The following is a 24,805-nucleotide window of genomic DNA, read 5'->3' as shown; positions in this document are numbered from 1 at the left end:
GACATATCGATGTGTCTCATAGTTGGGTTTGTCCGATTCGGACCTTATCTCGACTCGGATTCGACTATGTCGAATCCGACCAGATCCTTCCGAGTCCATATTATCCGGTTAGCTTCCAATGCTCCATGGCTAGTGAGACCGAGCCATCCAGTGTGTCATATGCTAGTCTAGTCCGACGTGTGCCCACACGTCACTTGCGACTAGGGACAATTTAGGATGTCTCATACAACACAAGATCTCACAGACAAGTCACGTACTTGCCAACAAGTATCATTGATTACATCCAAGGACTATCTTTATTCATAAACACATAGAAAATATCATCATACATGCTTGCCTCTAGGGCATATCTCCAACACCATCATCGTCCAATCCAGGAAGACCCAGATCTAGGTTTTCCCCCGGAGCAGCCCGAGGGAGATGACGTTGCCTGCAACGATAATGCCTCAACAAGGAAACAACATCAATGATGCCACCATCGTCCATCAAGACCAAGGTCGACGCGATTTTCATCGGAAGTCGCGCCATCCCGACCCAGTAGCTAACTAGAACCACGCGGTGCCTCGCCAAGTAGACGCACCCAGCCACCGGAACACCGAGGACCACCACCGCAGCCCTCATCCACCATCGCCATAGGCCACTATTACCTAGAAGACAACACCAGCCGACCACCGTCACCACCCACAGTGATACGTATCCAACATATCTATAATTTTTTATTGTTCCATGCTATTATATTATCTGTTTGGATGTTTAATGGGCTTTAATATGCTCTTTTATATTATTTTTGGGACTAACCTATTAACCGAGGCCCAGTGCTAGTTTCTGTTTTTTTGCCTATTTTAGAGTTTTGTAGAAAAGGAATACCAAATGGAGTCCAAACGGAATGAAACCTTTGCGATGATCTTTCTTGGACCAAAAGCAAATCAGTAGACTTGGAGTTGAAGTAGAAACGCCACGAGGCATCCATGAGGCAGGAGGGCGCGCCCAGGGGGGTAGGCGCGCCCCCAACCCCGTGGGGCCATTGTAGCTCCACCGACGTACTTCTTTTGCCTATATATACTCTTATACCCTAGAAACATTAGGGAGAGCCACGGAACCACTTTTCCATCACCACAACCTTTTGTACCCGTGAGATCCCATCTTGGGGCCTTTTCTGGCGATCTGCCGGAGGGGGAATCGGTCATGGAGGGCTTCTACATCAACACCATTGCCTCTCTGATGAAGCATGAGTAGTATACCACAGACCTTCAGGTCCATAGTTATTAGCTAGATGGCTTCTTATCTCTCTTTGATTCTCAATACAAAGTTCTCCTCGATGTTCTTGGAGATCTATTTGATGTAATACTCTTTTGTGGTGTGTTTGCCGAGATCTGATGAATTGTGGATTTATGAATAAGATTATCTATGAATTTTATTTGGTTCTTCTCTGAATTCATATATGCATGATTTGATATCTTTGCAAGTCTCTTCGAATTATCGCTTTAGTTTGGCCTACTAGATTGATCTTTCTTGCAATGGGAGAAGTGCTTAGCTTTGGGTTCAATCTTGCGGTGTCCTTTTCCAGTGACAGTAGGGGCAGCAAGGCACGTATTGTATTGTTGCCATCAAGGATAAAAAGATGAGGTTTATATCATATTGCTTGAGTTTATCCCTCTACATCATGTCATCTTGCTTAATGCGTTACTCCGTTCTTATGAACTTAATACTCTAGATGCATGCTGGATAGCGGTCGATGTGTGGAGTAATAGTAGTAGATGCAGAATCGTTTCGGTCTACTTGACACGGACATGATGCCTATGTTCATTATCTTTGCCTTAAATGTCTTCATAATTACGCGCTTTTCTATCAATTGCTCGGCAGTAATTTGTTCACCCACCGTAATACATGCTATCTTGAGAGAAGCCACTAGATATGGCCCCGGGTCTCTTTTCTATTATATTACATCTCTTTTCCATTATATCGGATCTCGTTTACTATTTTGCAGTCTTTACTTTCCAATCTATACAAAAAAATACCAAAAATATTTACTTTACTATCTCTATCAGATCTCACTTTTGCAAGTGACCGTGAAGGGATTGGCAACCCCTTTATCACGTTGGTTGCAAGGTTCTTGATTGTTTGTGCAGGTATTCGGTGACTAGTGCATCGTCTCCTACTGGATTGATACCTTGGTTCTCAAAACTGAGGGAAATAATTATGCTACTTTGCTGCATCACCCTTTCCTCTTCAAGGGAAAACAAACGCAAGCTCAAGAGGTAGCAAGAAGGATTTTTGGCGCCGTTGCCCGGGAGATCTACGCCAAGTCAAGCCATACCAAGTACCCATCATAAACTCTTCTCCCTCACATTACATTATTTGCCATTCGCCTCTCATTTTCCTCTCCCCCATTTCTAAAATGATATTCAAAAACCTTTGCCTTTTCTTCGCCTCTCTTATGTTTGTCTCTTTTCGCTTGCTTCTTGTGTGCTTGTGTGTTGGATTGATTATTTGTCACGATGGCTCAAGATAATACTAAATTGTGTGACTTTTCCAATACCAACAACAATGATTTTATTAGCACTCTGATTGCTCCTACTACCGATACTGATTCTTGTGAAATTAGTACCGCTTTGTTGAATCTTCTTATGAAAGATCATTTTTCTGGACTTCCTAGTGAAGATGACACAACCCATCTAAACAACTTTGTTGATTTGTGTGATATGCAAAAGAAGAAAGATGTGGATAATAATATTGTTAAATTGAAGCTATTTCCGTTTCGCTTAGAGATCATGCTAAAACTTGGTTCTCTTCTTTGCCTAAAAAATAGTATTGATTCATGGAATAAGTGCAAAGATGCTTTTATCTCTAAGTATTTTCCTCCCGCTAAGATCATCTCTCTTAGGAACGATATTATGAATTTTTAGCAACTTGATCATGAGCATGTTGCACAAGCTTGGGATAGGATGAAATTAATGATACGTAATTGCCCTAAACATGGTTTGAATTTGTGGATGATTAATACAAAAAAATTATGCCGGATTGAATTTTCCTTCTAGAAATCTTTTACATTCGGTTGCGGGAGGCACTTTTATGGAAATCACTTTAGGAGAAGCTACTAAACTCCTAGACAATATTATGGTTAACTATTCTCAATGGCACAACGAAAGATCCACTAGTAAAAAAGTTCATCGATTGAAGAAATTAATGTGTTGAGTGGAAAGATGGATGAACTTATGAAATTGTTTGCTAATAAAAGTGTTTCTTCTGATCCTAATGATATGCATTTGTCCACTTTGATTGAGAATAATAATGAATCTATGGATGTGAATTTTGTTGGTAGGAACAATTTTGGTAACAACGCGTATAGAGGAAATTTTAATTCTAGGCCGTTTCCTAGTAATTCCTCTAATAATTATGGTAATTCCTACAACAACTCTTATGGAAATTTTAATAAGATGCCCTCTGATTTTGAGAATAGTGTTAAAGAATTTATGAGTTCGCAAAAGAATTTCAATGCTTTGGTTGAAGAAAAATTGCTTAACATTGTTGAGTTGGCTAGGAACGTGGATAGAATTTCTCTTGAAGTTGATTCTTTGAAACTTAGATCTATTCCACCTAAGCTGATATCAATGAGTCTCTCAAAGCCATGAGAACTTCCATTGATGAGTGCAAAGAAAGAACCGCTAGGATGCATGCTAAAAAAGATTGCTTTGTGAAAGCGTGTTCTTCTAGTTTTCATGATAATAATGATGAAGATCTAAAAGTGATTGATGCGACTCCTATTAAATCTTTGTTTTCCAAATGAATATTGATAAAGATGGTACTGGAGATGAGTCAACTTTATTCAAAAGGCGTCCCAATGATTCAGAGTTTTTAGATCTAGATGCAAAAATTGATAAAAGTGGGATTGAAGAGGTCAAAACTTTACATAGCGACGAACCCACTATTTTGGATTTCAAGGAATTTAATTATGATAATTGCTCTTTAATAGATTTTATTTCCTTGTTGCAATCCGTGTTAAATTCTCCTCATGCTTATAATCAAAATAAAGCTTTTACTAAACACATCGTTGATGCTTTGATGCAATCTTGTAAAGAAAAGCTTGAACTAGAAGTTTATATTCCCAGAAAACTTTATGATGAGTGGGAACCTACTATTAAAGTTAAGATCAAATATTATGAATGCTATGCTTTGTGTGATTTGGGTGCTAGTGTTTCCACGATTCCAAAACTTTGTGTGATGTGCTGGGTTTCCGTGATTTTGATGATTGTTCTTTAAATTGCATCTTGCAGATTCCGCCATTAAGAAACCTATGGGAAGGATTAATGATGTTCTTATTGGTGGAAATAGGAATTATGTGCCCGTAGATTTCATTGTTCTTGATATAGATTAAAATCCTACATGTCCTATTATTCTTGGTAGACCTTTCCTTAGAACGATTGGTGTAATTATTGATATGAAAGAAGGAAATATTAGATTCCAATTTCCGTTAAGAAAGGCCATGGAACACTTTCCTAGGAAGAAAATTAAATTGCCTTATGAATTTATTATAAGAGCCACTTATGGATTGCATACCAAAGATGGCAATACCTAGATCTATTCGTGTTTTTATGCCTAGCTAGGGGCGTTAAACGATAGCGCTTGTTGGGAGGCAACCCAATTTTATTTTTGTTCTTTGATTTTTTGCTCCTGATTAGTAATAAATAATTCATCTAGCTTCTGGTTATATGTGGTTTTATGTTTTATTTAGTGTTTGTGCCAAGTAGAACCTTTGGGAAGACTTGGGTGAAGTCTTTGTGATCTTGCTGTAAAAAACAGAAACTTTTGCGCTCACGTGAATAGCTGTCATTTTCTACAGAAGAGTGATTTTAGGTTGATTATTTTTGCAGACGATTAATAGACAAATTCCTCACGTCCACCAATTTATTTCAGAATTTTTAGAGTTACAGAAGTATTCGAAAGTTACAGATTGCTACAGACTATTCTGTTTTTGACATATTCTGTTTTTCGTGTGTTGTTTGCTTATTTTGATGAATCTATGAGTAGTATCAGGGGGTATGAACCGTAGAGAAGTTGGAATAAAGTAGGTTTAACACCAATATAAATGAATAATGAGTTCATTACAGTACATTAAATTGGTGGTTTATTTTCTTATACTAACGGAGCTCATGAGATTTTCTGTTGAAGTTTTGTGTTGTGAAGTTTTCAAGTTTTTGGGTAAAATTTGATGGATTTTGGAATAAGGAGTGGCAAGAGACTAAGCTTGGGGATTCCCAAGGCACCCCAAGGTAAAATTCAAGGACAACCAAAAGCCTAAGCTTGGGGATGCCCTGGAAGGCATCCCCTCTTTCGTCTTCATCTATTGGTAACTTGACTTGAGGCTATATTTTTATTCACCACCTGATATGTGTTTTGCTTGGAGCGTCTTGTATGATTTGAGTCTTTGATTTTATTTTACCACAATCATCCTTGATGTACACACCTTTTGGGAGAGACATGCATGAATCGGAATTTATTAGAATACTCTATGTGCTTCACTTATATCTTTTGAGCTAGACAATTTTGCTCTAGTGCTTCACTTATATCTTTTTAGAGCACGGTGGTGGTTTTATTTTATAGAAATTATTGATCTCTCATGCCTCACTTATATTATTTTGAGAGTCTTTTAGAACAGCATGGTAATTTGATTTGGCTATAAAACTAGTCCTAATATGATGGACATCCAAGATGGGTATAATAAAAACTTTGATATAAAGTGCGTTGAATACTATGAGAAGTTTGATTCTTGATGATTGTTTTGAGATATGAGGATAGTGATATTTGAGTCATGCTAGTAGAGTAATTGTGAATTTGAGAAATACTTATGTTGAGGTTTGCAAGTCCCGTAGCATGCACGTATGGTAACCGTTGTGTAACAAATTTGTAGCATGAGGTGTTTCTTTGATTGTCTTCCTTATGTGTGGAGGTCAGGATCCCGCAATGGTTAGCTCCTACCAACCCTTCCCCTAGGAGCATGCAGGTAGTGCTTGATTTTGATGACTTGTAGATTTTTGCAATAAATATGTGAGTTCTTTATGACTAATGTTGAGTCCATGGATTATACGCACTCTCACCCTTCCACCATTGCTAGCCTCTCTAGTACCGCGCAACTTTCGGCGGTACCATAAACCCACCATTACTTTCCTCAAAACAGCCACCATACCTACCTATTATGGCATTTCCATAGCCATTCCGAGATATATTGCCATTCAACTTTCCACCGTTCCGTTTATTATGACACACTCCATCATTGTCATATTGCCTTGCATGATCATGTAGTTGACATCGTATTTGTGGCAAAGCAACCATTCATAATTCTTTCATACGTTATCCTCGTACACCATCGGAGGCATTCATATAGAGTCATATTTTGTTCTAACGAGTTGTAATCCTTGAGTTGTAAATAAATAGAAGTGTGATGATCATCATTATTAGAGCATTGTCCCGTGTGAGGAATAAAAAAAGAGTCCAAAGAAGCCAATGAAAAAAAGAGAGGCCAAAGAAGCCAAACAAAAAAATAAGAGAAAAAGAGAGAAGTGGCAATGCTACTATCCTTTTTCCACACCTGTGCTTCAAAGTAGCACCATGATCTTAATGATAGAGAGTCTCTTATTTTGTCACTTTCATATACTAGTGGGAATTTTCGTTATAGAACTTGGCTTGTATATTCCAATGATGGGCTTCCTCAAAATGCCCTAGGTCTTCGTGAGCAAGCAAGTTGGATGCACGCCCACTTAATTTCTTTTGTTGAGCTTTCATACATTTATAGCTCTAGTGCATCCATTGCATGGCAATCCCTACTCACTCACATTGATATCTATTGATGGGCATCTCCATAGCCCATTAATATGCCTAGTTGATGTGAGACCATCGTCCTCTTTTTTGTCTTCTCCACAACCACCACTCTATTCCACCTATAGTGCTATGTCCATGGCTCACGCTCATGTATTGCGTGTTGAAAAAGTTTGAGAATACTAAAGTATGAAACAATTGCTTGGCTGAAACCGGGGTTGTGCATGATTTGAATATTTTGGGTGACGAAGATAGAGCATAGCCAAACTATATGATTTTGTAGGGATGAACTTTCTTTCGCCATGTTATTTTGAGAAGACATGATTGCTTTGTTAGTATGCTTGAAGTATTATTATTTTTATGTCAATATTAAACTTTTGTCTTGAATCTTTCGGATCTAAACATTCATGTCACAATAAAGAAAATTACATTGGTAATTATGTTAGGTAGCATTCCACATCAAAAATTCTGTTTTTATCATTTACCTACTCGAGGACGAGCAGGAATTAAGCTTGGGGATGCTTGATACGTCTCCAACATATCTATAATTCTTTATTGTTTCATGCTATTATATTATCTGTTTTGGATGTTTAATGGGCTTTAATATGCTCTTTTATATTATTTTTGGGACTAACCTATTAACCGGAGGCCTAGTGCCAGTTTCTGTTTTTTTGCCTATTTTAGAGTTTTGTAGAAAATAAATACCAAACGGGGTCCAAATGGAATGAAACCTTCGCGATGATCTTTCTTGGACCGGAAGCAACCCAGAAGACTTGGAGTTGAAGTCATAAACGCCACGAGGCGTCCACGAGGTAGGAGGGCGTGCCCCCACCCTCGTGGGGTCCTCGTAGCTCCACCGACGTACTTCTTTCACTTATATATACTCTTATACCCTAGAAATATCAGGGAGAGCCACAAAACCACTTTTCCACCGCCGCAACCTTCTGTACCCGTGAGATCCCATCTTGGGGCCTTTTCCGGCGATCTGCCGAAGGGAGAATCGATCACGGAGGGCTTCTACATCAACACCATTGCCTCTACATGAAGCATGAGTAGTTTACCACAGACCTTCGGGTCCATAATTACTAGCTAGATGGCTTCTTCTCTCTCTTTGATTCTCAATACAAAGTTCTCCTCGATGTTCTTGGAGATCATCTATTTGATGTAATACTCTTTTGCGGTGTGTTTGCCGAGATCCGATGAATTGTGGATTTATGAACAAGATTATCTATGAATACTATTTGGGTCTTCTCTAAATTCTTATATGCATGATTTGATATCTTTGCAAGTCTCTTGGAATTATCGGTTTAGTTTGGCCTACTAGATTGATCTTTCTTGCAATGGGAGAAGTGCTTAGCTTTGGGTTCAATCTTGCGGTGTCCTTTCCCAGTGACAGTAGGGGCAGCAAGGCACGTATTGTATTGTTGCCATCGAGGATAAAAAGATGGGGTTTATATCATATTGCTTGAGTTTATCCCTCTACATCATGTCATCCTGCTTAATGTGTTACTCCATTCTTATGAACTTAATACTCTAGATGCCTGCTGGATAGCAGTCGATGTGTGGAGTATTAGTAGTAGATGCAGAATCGTTTCGGTCTACTTGACACGGACATGATGCCTATGTTCATGATCATTGCCTTAGATGTCTTCATAATTATGCGCTTTTCTATCAATTGCTCGACAGTAATTTGTTCACCCACCGTAATACATGTTATCTTGAGAGAAGCCACTAGTGAAACCTATGGCCCCTGTGTCTCTTTTCTATTATATTACATCTCTTTTCCATTATATCGCATCTCGTTTACTATTTTGCAATCTTTACTATCCAATCTATACAACAAAAATACCAGAAATATTTACTTTACTATCTCTATCAGATCTCACTTTTGTGAGTGACCGTGAAAGGATTGACAACCCCTTTATCGCTTTGGTTGCAAGGTTCTTGATTGTTTGTGCAGGTATTCGGTGACTTGTGCGTCGTCTCCTACTGGATTGATACCTTGGTTCTCAAAACTGAGGGAAATACTTACGCTACTTTGCTGCATCACCCTTTCCTCTTCAAGGGAAAACCAACGCAAGCTCAAGAGGTAGCACACAACCCGCGCCACCTAGTGCTTAGAACCATTGATCTGGGCCAAAACGCCGCCGCCGCCAAGACCAACACGCCCCACCACCGGGGGCCACGTCCACGCCACCCGCCTCCCAACGCCGCCACTAGGAAGCTGGTCCGCGCCGTCGCGACCCCCCGCATCACGACACCCTTGCCCGTCAAATCCGGCCTGCATCGGATCCACACGTGAAGGGGCGGAAGAGCCCTGTTGCCGTCGGGGCTGGCCGGGCTTCGTGCGGTCACGCCCTCTGTGATGGGGAACGAAGCAAGAAAATCAAAAAAAAAAATCCTACGAACACCCAAGATCTAATCTAGGAGATGCATGGGAGTGTGTCTACATATCCTTGTAGACCAAAAGTGGAAGCAAATATAACGCGGTTGATGTAGTCGTACTCTTCACGATCCGATTGCCATCCAATCTAATCTGGCGCCGAACGGACGGCACCTCCGTGTTCAGCACACGTGCGGCTCGATGATGTCTCCTCCTTCTTGAACCAATAAGCAAGAGAGGAGAAGTAGATGTGATCTTAACCAACATGATAGGGTGGTGGAGATGGTGGTGGTGCAGTGCCGGCAGGGATTCACCAAACGCCGTCGGAACCAATCTGAGGAGAAGACGGAGTTAGGGAGAGGTAGGGCTGCCGCCGGGGCGTGGGAATTCGTGTGTCCAGTCCCTCCCTCTCTCCCACTATATATAGGAGGCAATGGGAAGGGCTGGGACGCAACCCTAGCCCCTCTTCCAAGGAGGGGGCGCTAGCCTAGGGAGGTTTCTTCACTCCCCAAGGCACCTAGGGGGTGCCTCCCCCCTTAGGACTCTTCCCCTTTTCCTTGTTCAAGGTGCATGAGCCTCTTGGGGGTGGTGCCTCTGGCCCATGTAGGCCAGGGTGCCCCCTATAGCCCATGTGGGCCCCCAGGGAAGATGGACCCCCTCGTGGACCCCCGGACCCCTTTCGGCACTCCCAGTACAATATCACTAATACCCGAAACTTTTCCGGCGACCAAAACACGACTTCCTATATATAAATATTTACCTCCGGACCATTTCGGAGCTCCTCGTGATGTCTGGGATCTCATCCGGTACTCCGAACAACATTTGGTCACCAACATACATATCCCAACACTACTCTAGCATCACCAAACATTAAGCGTGCGGACCCTGCGGGTTCGAGAATCATGTAGACATGACCAAGCAGAGGCGAATCTACTAGGGGGGCTTTAACAGGCTCAAGCCCCCCCTCCAGTGCTGTAAAATTTGTTTTTACTACTAGTTTTAAGGCCCAGCTCAGCTACTTGCAGGCCCAGCCCAACACATATCTGCATGGCACAGGTAGCCCAGCCCCCCCTCCATTATTTTCTAGATTCGCCACTGTGACCAAGACACCTCTCCAGTTAATAACCAATAGCGGAACCTGGATGCCCATATTGGTTCCTACATATTCCATGAAGATCTTTTATCGGTTGAACCACAATGTCGAGGATTCGGTTAATCTCGCATGTAGTTCCCTTTGTTCGGCGATATGTTACTTGCCTGCGGTTCGATCGTCAATATCTCCATACCTAATTTAATCTCGTTACCGGCAAGTCTCTTTACTCGTTTCGTAACACAAGATCTCATGAGTAACTCATTAGCCACATTGCTTGCAATCTCTTTACGATGTTTTATTACCTAGAGGGCCCAGAGATATCTCTCCGTCATACGGAGTGAGGAATCCTAGTCTTGATCCATCCCAACCCAGCAAACACCTTTAGAGATACTTGTATAGCACCTTTATGATCAACCAGTTACGAAGTGACGTTTGGATACACACTAAGTATTCCTTCGGTGTCAGGGAGTTGCACGATCTCACAGTCTAAGGAACAGTACTTGACATGAAGAAAGCTGTAGCAAATAACTAAGCGATATGATATGTTGCTAAGCTTACGGTTGGGTTTGTCGATCACATCATTCTCCTAATGATGTGATCCCATTATCAAAAAGTCATGTATGTGGTTAGGAAACCTTAACCATCTTTGATCAACAAGCTAGTCTGGTAGAGGCCTACTAGGGACACGGTGTTGTTTATGTACTCACACATGTATTTAAGTTTCCGGTCAATACATTTCTAGCATGAATAATAAACATTTATCATGAACAAGGAAATATGATAGTAACCAATTTATTATTGCCTCTAGGGCATATTTCCAACACTCTGGCGGCAGCAGGGGAGGGAAGGAGCTAGAGGAGGGCAGCTGGGAGGCGGCTAGGGTTCCCTCCTGTCACCGGCGGGGGCGACTCGAGACGAACTCGGTCTTTCTAGGTTCAAAAAATGGGAGAGATTTTCATTTCCCGGTCTGTGCACCAACTAGGGATGCATATAACCATTTTAGTATGAGTACCAAGATAAATATGGTGATTGGAATTTTTTAAATGAGTAACCAGATATTTCTTGATGAGTGGTTTCACCACACACTAAGCTTGATCCTTAATAAATGGGGAAAAACCCATGCGCACCACCTATCAATTCTAGGAATTGAACTCGGGTCGTTAGGCTGCATAACCGCATGCCTAACCACTGAGTCAAGCCTCTCTTTGCAATATGAAAATAAATGAAGAACATAACTTTTCCTATCTCCCAGCAGTAAAACACACGAAATGTGTTGGGTCTATACTGTCATCCTCCTAGCCCAGCCAAGCTAGTAACTTTAGGGCACTGCCATTAAACCTTACCAAAAAATGAAGGCAAAGAAAAAAATATCGTCTTGCCACTCTGGCATTAGCCATCTGGCAATAGACGTTATAAGCCATTTAATGTTACCTAATAAAATAGAATATCCTATGTTTATAAAAATATTTAGCATCGAATATTAATTCAATATTTACATCAAAGAATAACTCAATATTCCCATCTGGCAATAGATGTTTACAGACCATTTAACATTACCAAATAAAATAAAATATCCGGCATTCAAATCCTTTTGCTGCGTTCTAAAAGGATGCTATCTCTACCGCAGAAAGAATAATTATTTTATTATTTTGCTTTTCTAAAATAAAAATTATTAATATTGTTGTAGGATGAATTCAAATTTCCTCCAACTCCAATACCTTAATTAAAATCAATAAAATCAGGGACGTATGGGTTTCTGTTGTGATCTTCTCGGTCCAGTCAAGACAAGCTAGTAACAACACTTTTACTCCAAAATATAAAGGCAAACAAAAAAATATATGGGCTCGACATGTGGATGTGCTCCTGCACGACGCTCTCTCACTAAAGAATGTCTCAATAATTCAATCTAGCAATAAGCTTTTGAATCCATTTATGGCTACCAGGGGAAGATAAATAAATATCCTACATTCAAAAACATGTATTGCTTCTCCAAATCTATCGTCATTTCTTATGTTTTCAATTACTAAAATGAGAATAATAAAAAAAACCAAGTTTGCCTATCTCCCATCTCTGAAATCAGAACAGTAATAACGAGCAATGTACTGGATCCCTAATGTACCCTTCCCCTAAGTCCAAAAAAGCAAGCAATTATAGAGCACCAGCCTTAGACCTCTCCAAAAAATAAAGGCAAAGAAAAATATGTATTGCCTCACTCTCCGAAATGATGACTGAACATTCCCACATGTCAAGAAGGGTTTAAGCCATTTATAGTTAGTAGAGAGAAGAATAGATATCCATCATTCTAACCTGTTAGTTGTTTATGAAAAGATGTTATCACACAAACAAAATTATGTTATCATGTTATTTTTCAATCTCTAAAATCAACAATGTTATTGTAAGATAAATCATGAATCTGAATTTGCCCATCTTCCATGTTTAAATTTATAACAAGAAAGATGACGAGCCTCATGGTTTGCTTGTCATCCTTTTGGGCCAGCCAAGCTAGTAACCACAGTCCGCAAGGCATCAACATTAAACTTCTCCAAATTATAAAGTAAAAGAAAGAACTTGCCACGTGACATGAAAGTTGTTGTGCCACCGGTCGAGCCTCTCTCTCGCCTCAAGAATGACATATTCCCATTAAACAATTAGTGTTTCTAAACTATTTATAGTTATGAAAGAGAAATAACAACAAATATACCTGCCTATGAGAAATAGCATGAATGAAGAACCATTTTTTTTAGTTTCTACATCAAAATAATGTGGCAAGATAATTGATACTTCCCCCGGTTCATCTTAAACATCGCCGATTTAGTTCAACTTTGTACTATTAATCAGCGACATTTAATAGTATATTCGAATTTGCCTATCTTTCGGCCCTAAGTTCAGGAAAATAACATTTAATAGTTTATTCAAATCTGCCGATTTTCCAGCCGTAAGTTCAGCTCTGCAGTTATTAGCTTGGTTGGACCGGGAGGATGACAGCAGGACCCCGGACATCATGCGCGTTTTTGTTTTTCGAAAAGAAAGAACTTGCCAGTTACATGAAAGTTGATGTGCCGCCGGTCGACCCTCTCTCTCGCCTCAAGAATGACATATTCCCATTAAAGAATTAGTGTTTCTAAACTATTTATAGTACTCCCTCAATTTCTTTTTACTCCGCGTATAAGTTTTGGTCAAAGTCAAACTACACAAAGTTTGACCAAATTTATATTAAAAAATATGAACATCTACAATACTAAAACTATATAATATGAAAATACATTTCATGGTGCATCTAAAAATATTGATTTTGTATTGCGAGTGTTAATATTTTTTAATTTAAAGTTAGTCAAACTTTACCAAGCTTGACTTTGACCAAACCTTATATGCAGACTAAAAAGAGACGGAGGGAGTATGAAAGAAAAAATAACAAGAAATATACTTGCTTATGAGAAATAGTATGAGTGAACAACCATTTTTTTAGTTTCTAGATCGAAATAATAATGTGACAAGATAATTGATACTACTTCCTCCGGTTCATCTTAAATGTCCCTGATTTTGTTCATGTCCGTGCTATTAATCAGCAACATTTAATAGTATATTCGAATTTGCCGAACTTTCAGCCCTAAGTTCAGAAAAAATAGCATTTAAAGTTTATTTGAATTTGCAGATCTTCCAGCCCTAAGTTCAGAAATAAAAAAGGCGCAGGATGTTCTGGGTCCTGCTGTCATCGTCCCGGTCCAGCCAAGCTAATAACTGCAGGGCACTAGCATTAAACCCATCCCAAAAATAAAGCCAAAGAAAAAATATAAATCGGCTCCCCTCTCCGTTCCTAGCACTCCACACTTCTCCCCTCCTCCTTCTCCACCTCCACCTCTGCCCCTGGGTAGATCTCTCGCTGTAGCCATCTCCGGCCACGGCGGCCGGCATTAGAAGCAGCGGTGGGACTCAAGGGAGCGGTGGCCGGGCAGGTGGGGGTGGCGGTCCGCGGCGATGTATAAGAACCAGCTTCAGGAGCTGGCGCAGCGGAGCTGCTTCAACCTGCCGGCGTACACGTGCCTGCGGGAGGGGCCGGACCACGCGCCGCGGTTCAAAGCTGCGGTCATCTTCAACGGCGAGCAATTCGAGAGCCCCGGGTTCTTCACGACGCTCCGCCAGGCCGAGCATGCTGCCGCCGAGGTCGCCCTCGCCGCGCTCGCCCGGCGCGGCCCCTCTTACTCCCTAGCCGCCCGCATCCTGGTACGACCCCCCTCCCCGCCTCTTCCCATCGCCCCCTCCCTCCCTCCTATAGCTTCTACTAGCTGCTCCTCTTGCTCTGATTTATTCTGGATGTTTCTCGAGTTTATCTTTGCTCGCTAGCGACTGTCCGTGGTTGAATTTAAGGAGCTTCTCTAGGGCAGGATTTAGCCGATCCTTTCATACAATTATTACTGCCACCATTGTTTGTTCTCACAACTCATTGCGGAATTCGCGTGGGTGATTAGCCATTACTAGTAGCTTATGAGTTCCGCTCAGGGGAATGCAGGGGATCACGGAGAAATCTTGCACGAATACATGGTTTACCTTGGTCTTTTTAGTTCGATCAGATTCGTTGCTTAGTCGTGGCTTCTAGGTTTTGTCTCGTTTGGAACTGGGGGCTTGGGGCTTCGTCAGCGACATGACCAAACTCGGAGCAAGCAGTCAGCACGAAAAGTTCCGCGTCAAAAACTTCAGCGTATTTTTCCTTTCCCAAAAGGAGGATCCCCCCAGAAAAAGTTGCCGATGAAGTACTAGTTCAGTTACTATTTTCCAAATTTATCTATTTAACAAAAGTAATCTGTTCCCTCACTCGCACAGTGGAGTAAATTCCAAAAGAAAAAGATAGCTCCCACTCTACGTAATAATTCAGTACTAATGGACGCAATTAGAGCAAGTACAGTAGAGCTGAGTCCGCGGGCTATAAGAAATAAACTAGTATATTTGTGCTTAGTTGGAGGAAAGAGAAGAGGAGGGAGAAGGTAAGCGGGCTCTTCGTGAAGAGCCAGCTCTAGCACGTGCTCCTAGGCACTTTGTGAGAATGAAAGGTGGGCCACATATAAAAAAGTAGTACACTCTTTTGATCTATTATTGTACATGTTGACTATAAGATGGGCTGTAGATGACATGGCACTGGCTTATAGCCAGCAGCTGGCTATACTATTAACCATGCTCTTAAGTGACTTAATTATTCGTACTACGACAAGCCGCCCATCGATCCCCATTTCTTTAATCCGTCGTTAAATGTGCTCTCGCGACGTAACGGCGACGGATCCCCACCAATAATTTTCAATCTAGCCCTCATAGGAGTTGGCGCTCGGGTCCTGGCCGGCCGCAACTCCCACGATTTTCCACCGGATTCGTCAGCCCCTCGCCAGAAAGTCTTCGTAAGCCCTGATTAACATTAACTAAACCCGGGCAGTAATAATGTCGCATTGATGGGGGGCGAGTAAAACCCCGCCGTATGAACCTGACCCGGGGCGGAAGCCGAGTTGCAGTAAAGACTAGTAGTAGCCTTCCCGGTACGCGCGGTGGGAAGATGCCATGGGAACACGTTATACTGCTATGACTAACAATACTACGGCGGCACATGTGCTCGTTTGACCTGACAGCGAACGGGACGTGTGTGGCTTTGGACTGGGATCTGCGGCCGTGTAGGGAGATGAGAGAGATTAGTGGCGAGCAAAACTTTTTAATCGTGGGGGTGGGCGTAGATTAGGTTTTGGTCTTCACAGTGGTGTGTATTAATGGCGAGGGGCGTGGGGGTGGGTGGGCGGGATTGAATGGGAGGCCGCCCGCACCTAACCCGGCGTCGCAGGTCAATGCGGATGGGCCCGGGGGGTTTAGTGGCAGGCAGGCCCCCACGCAGCCCACAACGAGGGGGTTGGATGGATGGTGGTGCCATTCTGTGTGTGCTGCCGGGCCACTACGGCGTTGGCGTTGGTGTCGCCGAGTGCGTGCGGTCAACTCGGGCTAGCCATGGGTGCGCCGCCGTTGCCTAGTGCGGGGTGCTTTGGTTCCTTCTTTGTGTCTCGTCTCTGGGAGGGAGGGAGGGCGTGGGTGGGTGTCGCTGCTGGTGCTAGTGCGGGCTGCCGTCGCTTTGCCCCCTTGCCTTTTAGGCAGGCAGGGCAGGATCCTGGTGCGGGCTGAGTGCGACCGCCGACGCGTTCGTACATGGGGAGATTGCTCTGTGGAATTTTGGTGATTTGGTTCGAGACTAGCTTGTTCCCAATTGCCCCCCCTCTCTAAAGAAGGTCATGATATTTCTGATCAAAGTTCTTGTAAATGGTAGCTATGGATTTGTTTGGCAGGCGTCTGGTTCTGGTGAATTGCATCCCTTTGATTTACTGTCATTTGGAAATATTGCTAGTCAAATGTTAGGCAGGTCTCATTGTTGACTGCATTTAGGGTTTGACCTTTCAGAGTTTGGACTATAAAAGGAATGGTATTAGTATTCCACCGATTCGTGATGATTGTTAAACAATATTTGTTGCAGAAAGGGCTATGACATCAATTGAAAATAAAAACATTAAAAAATGGGAAAACTTTCACAAAAATTTTATACTCCGAAAGCGATGGTAAATAGTGATAGGGTAGTTGCAGCAGAGTATTGAGCCATTGTTTCTACACAGTTAAAAATGCTACTGTTTACAATTTCTGTAGAAAAATCCTCTTAAGGTCCATTGATGTTATATTTGTAAATTTGTACAGTTCAAGTGATTCTGACTTCTTTTAGTCTAAGTGAGCTTCATGGTCAAGTACCTCCGCCCTCGGGTCTTTTAGATGCTGACTGGAATGCTACTATTTATATCAGTAGTTGTTCAAATACTAATCTGTGACGATTGTTTGCTTTTATTATCAGATGGTTTGTATCCAGAATCTGTCTTATGTTTTTTTTAACTCACCTCTAAATGTGTCCATTTTGCATTAGAAGACGAAGAATAATCTATGTAGTTTTGGAAACTACTCATGTTCCTTGGTTAGATTAATCAGTTTTGCTAAAGCAGATGTTCCATCATGTTAACTACCTTTCTAATTAGCCAATAGCCATAGATAACTCAACGACCACTTCCTACTAAAACTTTTATAAACGGTAATCATTGCTGTTGAAGTATTAGATATGCCAGCATTGTCTTAATTCAGAAGTCATCTTCCTTTTTAATTCTGAAAACCTTCCTTCTTTGTTTGATATTATTGCTTCTGTTCATGAAAGGGCAATAGCTGATCATTGTCTCTTAATCATTAACCTGTTAACGTGATTTCTCTTTGATCTTGCAAGTAGTGTCATGTATCCACAACTTTTACTGCATAATCTGTTCCATTACTTACTTTTGGTGGTACATTTATGTTAAACAGGATGAAACAGGGGTTTACAAAAACCTTCTACAGGAAGTAGCCCAGAGAGTTGGGGCACCGTTGCCTTCATATACAACAGAGCGGTCTGGCCTTGGCCATCTGCCAGTTTTCACATGCACAGTAGAATTAGCGGGGATCACCTTTACAGGTGATCATGCTAAGAATAAGAAGCAAGCTGAAAAAAATGCTGCTTCTGCAGCCTGGGCTTCGTTGAAACAATGTGAGTATTACCAGTATATTTTTATTGTTTATTCATTGCAATGCATTGTTCATTAAACAAAGAATAGTGTCATTCCTTTTTCGTAGTTTCTACGACCACATTATTCACCTAAAAGAAAGGAAACTTTTGTGATCCTAAAATATTTTTTTAGGTCTAGCATGCGAATGACCCATTCCTCTTAAGTTCTAATCTAGCTAGGTGCATTTGATATGCCATTTCACTTAGCAGAGCTTTCCTGTACTGGCTAAATGGACCATTAACTGATGTGTCTCATGCCAGCTTGATTTTATTTTGATCTCATTACAGCATCTGTAAAATATGTTTGTCAATATCTGCTGTGTAACATTGTCATTACAGTATTACACAGCAGCACTTCGCTCATGTTATTTCCGTCTCTGAAACAGTGGCACGTGAGGAGGCGAATACGACCAATGAACCGGAGAACAATGATGAGCAGGAGCAGATCAGGATTGCCCGAGCCCTTCTCAACTATCGCACGAAGGAAAAGATAGCGATGGCCAATAATCCCAATGCTTCACCATTTCCCAAGAAATTTCCCATGCAACCAGAGAGGAAGCCTTGTTTTGGTCAATCCTCTCAGTCCAGTTACTCGAAGATTCTTCCTCTATTCCGGCCAAAGTCTAGTTCAAGATCCAGACCAGAGTCACCAGCCGCGGCTGATGGAGCATCACAGTCACCGTTCTGGCCCATTGAAAGCTCTAATTCAAGGTCGAGGTTCCCGGCCGCAGAAGCAGCCCCTTATGTCCCAGTTGGGCACTACCGTATGCCTTGTCATAGTATGGCTCCTCCGGTCACAGTCAGGAGCTCTATCCCTGTGTTCTCTGCTCCACCTCTCCCACCTCCAAGTGGACGCACACAGCAGCTTCCTCCTCTCCTGAGCAACCCACCGTCAGTCCGGATGGCATCCCCAGTTCACATCAGGCCAGCTTCTCCACACTTTGCTCCCTCGGGTCCTGCGCAGCGTCCAAGACCTGTGATGTCTGTTCAGATGAAGGATGTGCAGCACAAGCCAATAAGGGAATCGATGTCGTCTGCGATCCCTATTCAGGTGAAGGATGCGCAGCAGAGGCCAACCAAGGAATCGCGATCATCTGCGATGCCTGTTCAGGCAAAGGATGCGCAACACCAGCTGTTTAAGGGATCGATGTCGTCGTCTGTGATGCCCATTCAGATGAAGGATGTGCAGCCCCAGCCAGCAAAGGAACCATTGTCAGAAGGTAAGGACGCACCACCGGCGGCGACTGAGCCTCCGGTTAAGATCGAGGCTCCAGCTCAAGTCAAGGAAGCTTCAGAGGTGGTCACCAGTGAAGTAGTCCCATGCCCTGCTGTTGATGCTGCTGGTTCTGCTTCTACTTCTACCAGTGAATGCAGCACTGCTGCCCCAGCAAGCCAGTCTGGGGCTGATGATGATGCAGCCAAGGGTGAAGAGGCGCGTGAGGACGTCCTGGAAACTGAAGCAGCACTGGAGGAGGGCATCATCAAGCTTTTAGAGATAAAATGACTTTGAGTGAAGCGCAAACCATCTTGTCCTTGTTGTCAGATTTTGTAATTAGCTGCCTCCTGTGCACATCACATCCCTTTCTGTTTAGTTTTTGGCATGCGTCGGTTGGTTAGGGGCTCCTGGGCAAGCTGCATTCTGGTAGGGACACCTTAGCTTTTTGTTCATGCAGTGGTTAGGCGGCTTGCCCGGTTGCTCGGAGTCGGAGATGGTTATACTTCCCTGGATATGGCAGTTGGTGGTCGATCTGGCTGGCTTTACCTTTACCCCCCAATGATGAGGTGGACACTGCGTGCCTCTAGGGAAGGATTATGAGGTGGCAATTATTACATCCTAAACTTGGTAATTATTACTGTCGTCGATCCATCGTCCTGGTTTTGGTTGGAGTATACGTTTACTGCTGCCCGCTATATTACAGAGGGAAACAGTATCGTGATAGTAGCAGGGGTGGCGCTAGGGGTATTCTTGGGTCTTCATGTGAATACCCATGATTTTTACAAAACAGTGTTGATTTTGACAAAAGAGTAACAATTTTCGAAAAACAGCAATGATTTTGGCAAAATGAATACACCTAAATACTCGGTTGCAAATTCCTAGAGCCGCCACTGGATAGTAGTAGGAGTATGATGCAAGTTACAATGGAGTCAAGTTTTACTCTGCTTGCCCCTCCTCGTCCTTCCTTCGGGAATGTGACGTGAGCAGTGCTGCTGCGTGAGACCGGTCCCGTCCACCCAAAGCGAATTTTGGGACCGCTACGTTGCTTCGGTTACGCGATTAACGTCGAAACGTACCTCCCGAAAAATAAACGTCGAAACGTACCGAGTTAGTTGATCAAAACTCAAGTCGCTGTCCCAACATTAGAAAAAAAAAACCGAAGTCGCTGTCTGTCTGTCCGGTGCATGGCCGCAGACAGCCGCAGCAGCGCGTACGGCAGCCGCGGTTGCCTTCAGCCCCAGAGTCCTTCCAGCAAAGAAACGCTCTCGTCGGAGCCGGCCGCAGGGGCGTCAGGCGACGCCTGGATCAGCGGCAGAGCGCGCACTTTACCGTTGCTGCATCGCGCTGTGTTGCATTGCATGCATGCCGATGCAGATGCCGGGCGTGTCTCTACTGTAGCGGCGGGCCGGCGAGTGTTCGCCTGGTGTATTGTGGTGGTACTACTCCGTTACAGCGTATGGAAGTACCACCATTTGACCTCCCTACAGCGTGCCGAGACCCAGCACGTCGCCGTCGTGGGTGGGTTCATGTGGCGCAGGCCCGGAACCAGTGCGCGCCTGTAGGGTAGGGTCGAGAAGAAGGCATAACGGCTCTCGTCCCAGGCGGCCGGTTAAAATCCTCCTGCGCCGCGCCGTAACGTACACGCATACCGTCTGATCCTGCGTCGTCGCGTGCGCGTCTCCTCTGATCATAGCCAGCTGCATTCCGTCGCGGTTTACAAGGAGGCGGTGAGGCGACGCCGGGCCATGCATACATGCCATTTACGACGTCAGGACGCGCATTGATGCTCCTGGACGGCTCAGGCGCCTAGCTGAGCTACGACGTCGATGGGAGCAGCACGAGTACACTCCTACAGGCATCTGTGGAGGCCTGCTACCTGCTCATTAACTTCGAATTCGTAGCTGTTTTGTGTTTTTGGCAATGAATTCGACGGAGGTGACTCACGTCCTCAATCAGAAAAAGAAAAAGAAATGGAACGCAGCGTTGTCTTGATCCCTGTGCCAACTGGAACCGATTGGCCCCTTTTTTTCTCATCAAGGGAAAAGGAGGATGGAACGGTGCTAATAATTGGGAGGAGGGGGGACAGTGCACCATTGATGCACACAGTATGGACGCCCAGCTAACAGGAAGGCGCCAATTTATGGCACTGATACCATCAAAACCAAATTTATTGCCGCTTGCTGGCTGGCTGGCTGGCTGCTGCCCCGTCTCGTCTCTGGTCTCTTCCTTTCCTTCTCGATTAGCTTGCCAAGGCCAGTGGCCTGGTGATGGGCCTCCCCAGTCAGAGTAGTATAGCTTGGGATCGGGCAGCCTTCAATAAAGAAAAAGGAAACACAATGTACCGGGGTCACCAGAACTTGCTGCAAAGAAATATCAGAAAAGATGGTTAATGTATCCCCACAAATAATTCAAGATTTACAGATGGACTAATTTTTTTTATATTTTTTTAGAACGAAGGTTCAAGAAGAGCCTGGCTTTGAATTAACAAAGCCATCAACCGGCTAGGATTACAAGAACAAGATCACCACACAATATCGGCCAAACGATACAAAGGGGCTGCAAGAACAGCTTACAACGCTACACCTACAACCAGCAAACACAAGATTAACTATTAAGAACTGCTAGTTGAGGATAAGCCCACTACAGCAAGGCACCAAAACGACTACGAGTGAAGCCTCGAGGATCAGCAACCGGCAGAGGAATCGAACACAGGACTGGAAACCAGCAGAGGAGATGACCCAACACCTGCCCTCTCTAACATCGAAGGGGATCCCTTCCCCTCGCCTAGGCTCGAAGGCGCCGCACCGTCGAATGTAGAGACGCTACCCGAGAGCTAGAGCAATGGTTGGTCTCAAGTCTGGGCCAACCACGAAGCACGGCCACAAGTCGGAGCACATGCACATCAGCAACACCGCAGACACCGAAGGAGGCCAATAGTAGAGGGTAAGCCGCCGGAAGAGTTGCCGAAGTGAAGGAGCTACCGAGCCACAGAGACTCGACACACACCGGCCGCCCACCTACACGCTGCTGCACACAATCCCAAAGCACCAATCTTCCCAGCCGGCGTCTCCAAGGAGGACACTACGCACCTGGCGCCGCCGCCGCCCATCCATCCGGGATTCGAGCTTTCGCCCGGGAAGATTGGCCAGGGTGTGGAGGGGAGCCCACAACGGTGACTCAAGGGAGTAGAACGACGCCAAAAAGGGCCGTCGCCGCCATGCTGGAACAAACCAAACAGGGGTTTCCCCCGGGCTTCTCCCACACCACCAGTTTGGGGAGCACCCCGCCGGCACCGGATCCAGCGGTCGGAGGCCCCAAATCGAACGCGCCAGCGGAGGAAGAAGCAGAGAGGGGGAGCCTGACCTTCAGATCTGGAGCGGAGGACGGGAAACCTCGCCGCCCCACGGCCGCAATCCGCCTGCTAGTCGCCGCCCGAGCAGCCGAGGAAGCCGGACCGCACCTCCCGCGCACGCCGCCAAGGGCCGCCGCCCTGGATCCAGAGTCCTCGAGAGAGAAGCGACAGAGACCTCGCCGCCACCGTCATCGGCACCCGCACATGCGCTGCCCGGCGACCGCCTCGGGTGACGGCAAGGGAGGGAGGAAGGATGGAGAGGAGCGGCGCCGGGGAAACCCTAGACGCCCTCGAGCCGCCCTGGGGAGGGCAGTGCGAGGGAGAGAGGGGGGACTAATTTTTTTACAGACAGCGTGGCTATTTGGCTCCCAAGCTTATCTGCGGTGAAGAGAAAATTCAAAAAAGAAAGTAAAAAAAATCAAAAAAATCTGTTTTTTTCATGCAAAATGTTTAGGTGCGTGAGGTCTGCTCCAAACTTGAGCTCATTTGGACATTTGAGTAGCTCGCGGCAAAAAATACAAATTTGGGGTCTATGAAACAGTCTACTGTTCATGTACTGTTCTGATCCAAATATTTTTTGCTGAGAGCTACTCATATGTTCAAATGAGTTGAAATTTGGAGCGGATCTCACGTATCAAATCATCTTTTATGCAAAAAAAGAATCCATATGTTTTTGAACTTTTTTACTATTGTTTTTGAATTTTCTCTTCACCGGATACAGATGAGTCTGGACTCAGAAATGGATATTCGACCGTAAGCCACACAAATAGGAGTTTATTTCTAACAATCTCCACAAGATCTCAAATACTCATTTAAAGATTTGCCTTTTCTTGCTATTTGTTTAATATACTAGTGTTTCAGCAGAGTGTTAAGTTGAACTTCTGCATAGAGCTTTAAGTTACATCCATCCACAACTTGATAATGAACTATGCCTTTAATTGCTAATTTTGTGTGAACAGGTTTCACTTGAATTATTAACAATTTCCTAGCTGCTAGTAGGCTACCCAAGATTTGGAGAATATACGTCGTACTTTCTGGTCTCTTTGTGAGCTTACTAAAGATCACCCAAGTCTCATTGACTATGACGTTTACAGTCAGACTTCATACATGTGCGCTCTTTCAAGACAGCTCTGTAGGACATCATCTTAGCTAACTAGTAATCGTGCACGTGTGACGCATACGTATCAAACATGAAACATTCTAACAAAATGTAGAGTTCTTGAAAAAAATTGAGATTTCATACAAAGTGCATAATACCTAATTCTTGACTCATACAAATAATTTGATTATCATTCTTTACGAACATTCTTGTTGAAACAAATACCACACATCTTTGCGTTAATTATGTAATTTCTTATCTAAATACACACTTTTTGAATGCATAGCGCCCAAATGATTATAATCTCCTGTAAATGAATTTCAGCATTTGAACAAAATATCAAGCGGGCTTCGGCCCATTGCAGTATGTGTCAAATATACAACCATTTGAATTTTTGCTAATCATATTATTATAGTATAATCTAATCAGAAATTAGAATCATCCGGTTGGACAATGGATTATTTAAAAGGTTAATCATCATTGTTCATACACACATACAAGTACAGTTCAGTAAAGAACCATTTATGTATCGACAATAATAAAGAACTACTACTATGAGAAAATCAAGTGTCTTTCACAGAAATGAGAAGATGTCAGGTGAAAAAAATCAAGTATCAATATTTATATAAGTCAGTGATCACCGCTATCTCCAACCCCATTGAGGATAATGTCATGCAAACCATGCCTTCGCTCTTTCCAACAAGAATTCCTGCCAAGCAAAGCAGAGAAGTGCAAAATAAGGAATTTTGTTTGTAGAGCTATCCTTCAAACCCTAAAACACATAAAAGTCATGCATGACACACCTTATATTTTCAGTGTTGGCACTGCAAAAAAGCATATCATGATTTCCTTACATACTTTCATGGCGCATATATACGAAACTCCTAACCCAAACTTTCTAAAGAAACTGTAGGTTCTTATCAATAAAATCCATCATACTATCAGAACGGACAAATGAGGAATTTTTTTCATAGAGAACCTCACATCGACCATCCGACATGTCCCAATTTTGTGAAATAGCATATCATCAACAAGTTCACACAACATTGCACATCAACCATCCGCGGGCGACCGGCCGCACCTCCCACCTTCCTCCACGAGCGCTCTCCCTCTCTCCTCCACCTCTCCGCTGCCGTTGCCGGCGCCCACCGCGGGCCTGGCCCGGGCGACGTTGGCGGCGGCGGCCCCCTTCCCCTTCCAAGGTTCCTCCGGCGTGGGACTTAGGGTGGTGCCTTCAGGCGGCGGCGGTCCTGTGCGG

At 43.7% G+C, this 24,805-nt stretch overlaps 1 protein-coding gene across 1 annotated transcript; it reads left to right on the top strand.

The window, feature by feature from the left end:
• Positions 1-14,091: 14,091 nt before the first annotated feature.
• LOC119333221 (double-stranded RNA-binding protein 6-like) lies at positions 14,092-19,745 on the top strand. Its single transcript, XM_037606198.1, has 3 exons — positions 14,092-14,510; positions 17,643-17,862; positions 18,267-19,745. The coding sequence occupies exons 1-3, from the start codon at positions 14,265-14,267 to the stop codon at positions 19,382-19,384; spliced, it is 1,584 nt and encodes a 527-aa protein (XP_037462095.1). The 5' UTR covers positions 14,092-14,264; the 3' UTR covers positions 19,385-19,745.
• The last annotated feature ends 5,060 nt before the right edge of the window (positions 19,746-24,805 follow it).

The sequence above is a fragment of the Triticum dicoccoides genome, chromosome 1B, assembly GCF_002162155.2.
Source record: "Triticum dicoccoides isolate Atlit2015 ecotype Zavitan chromosome 1B, WEW_v2.0, whole genome shotgun sequence".
Classification (NCBI taxonomy): Eukaryota; Viridiplantae; Streptophyta; class Magnoliopsida; order Poales; family Poaceae; genus Triticum; species Triticum dicoccoides.
The sequence above is the reverse complement of the archived record's forward strand: the minus strand, read 5'-3'. Positions and strand labels throughout refer to the sequence as shown.

Bases quoted from the DNA above. Each gene is read 5' to 3' on its own strand.
- LOC119333221 (XM_037606198.1), top strand. From the start codon at position 14,265: ATGTATAAGAACCAGCTTCAGGAGCTGGCGCAGCGGAGCTGCTTCAAC. The intron at 14,511-17,642 runs GTACGACCCCCC...TATGTTAAACAG, and splicing joins CCCTAGCCGCCCGCATCCTG to GATGAAACAGGGGTTTACAA. The intron at 17,863-18,266 runs GTGAGTATTACC...TCTCTGAAACAG, and splicing joins CTGGGCTTCGTTGAAACAAT to TGGCACGTGAGGAGGCGAAT.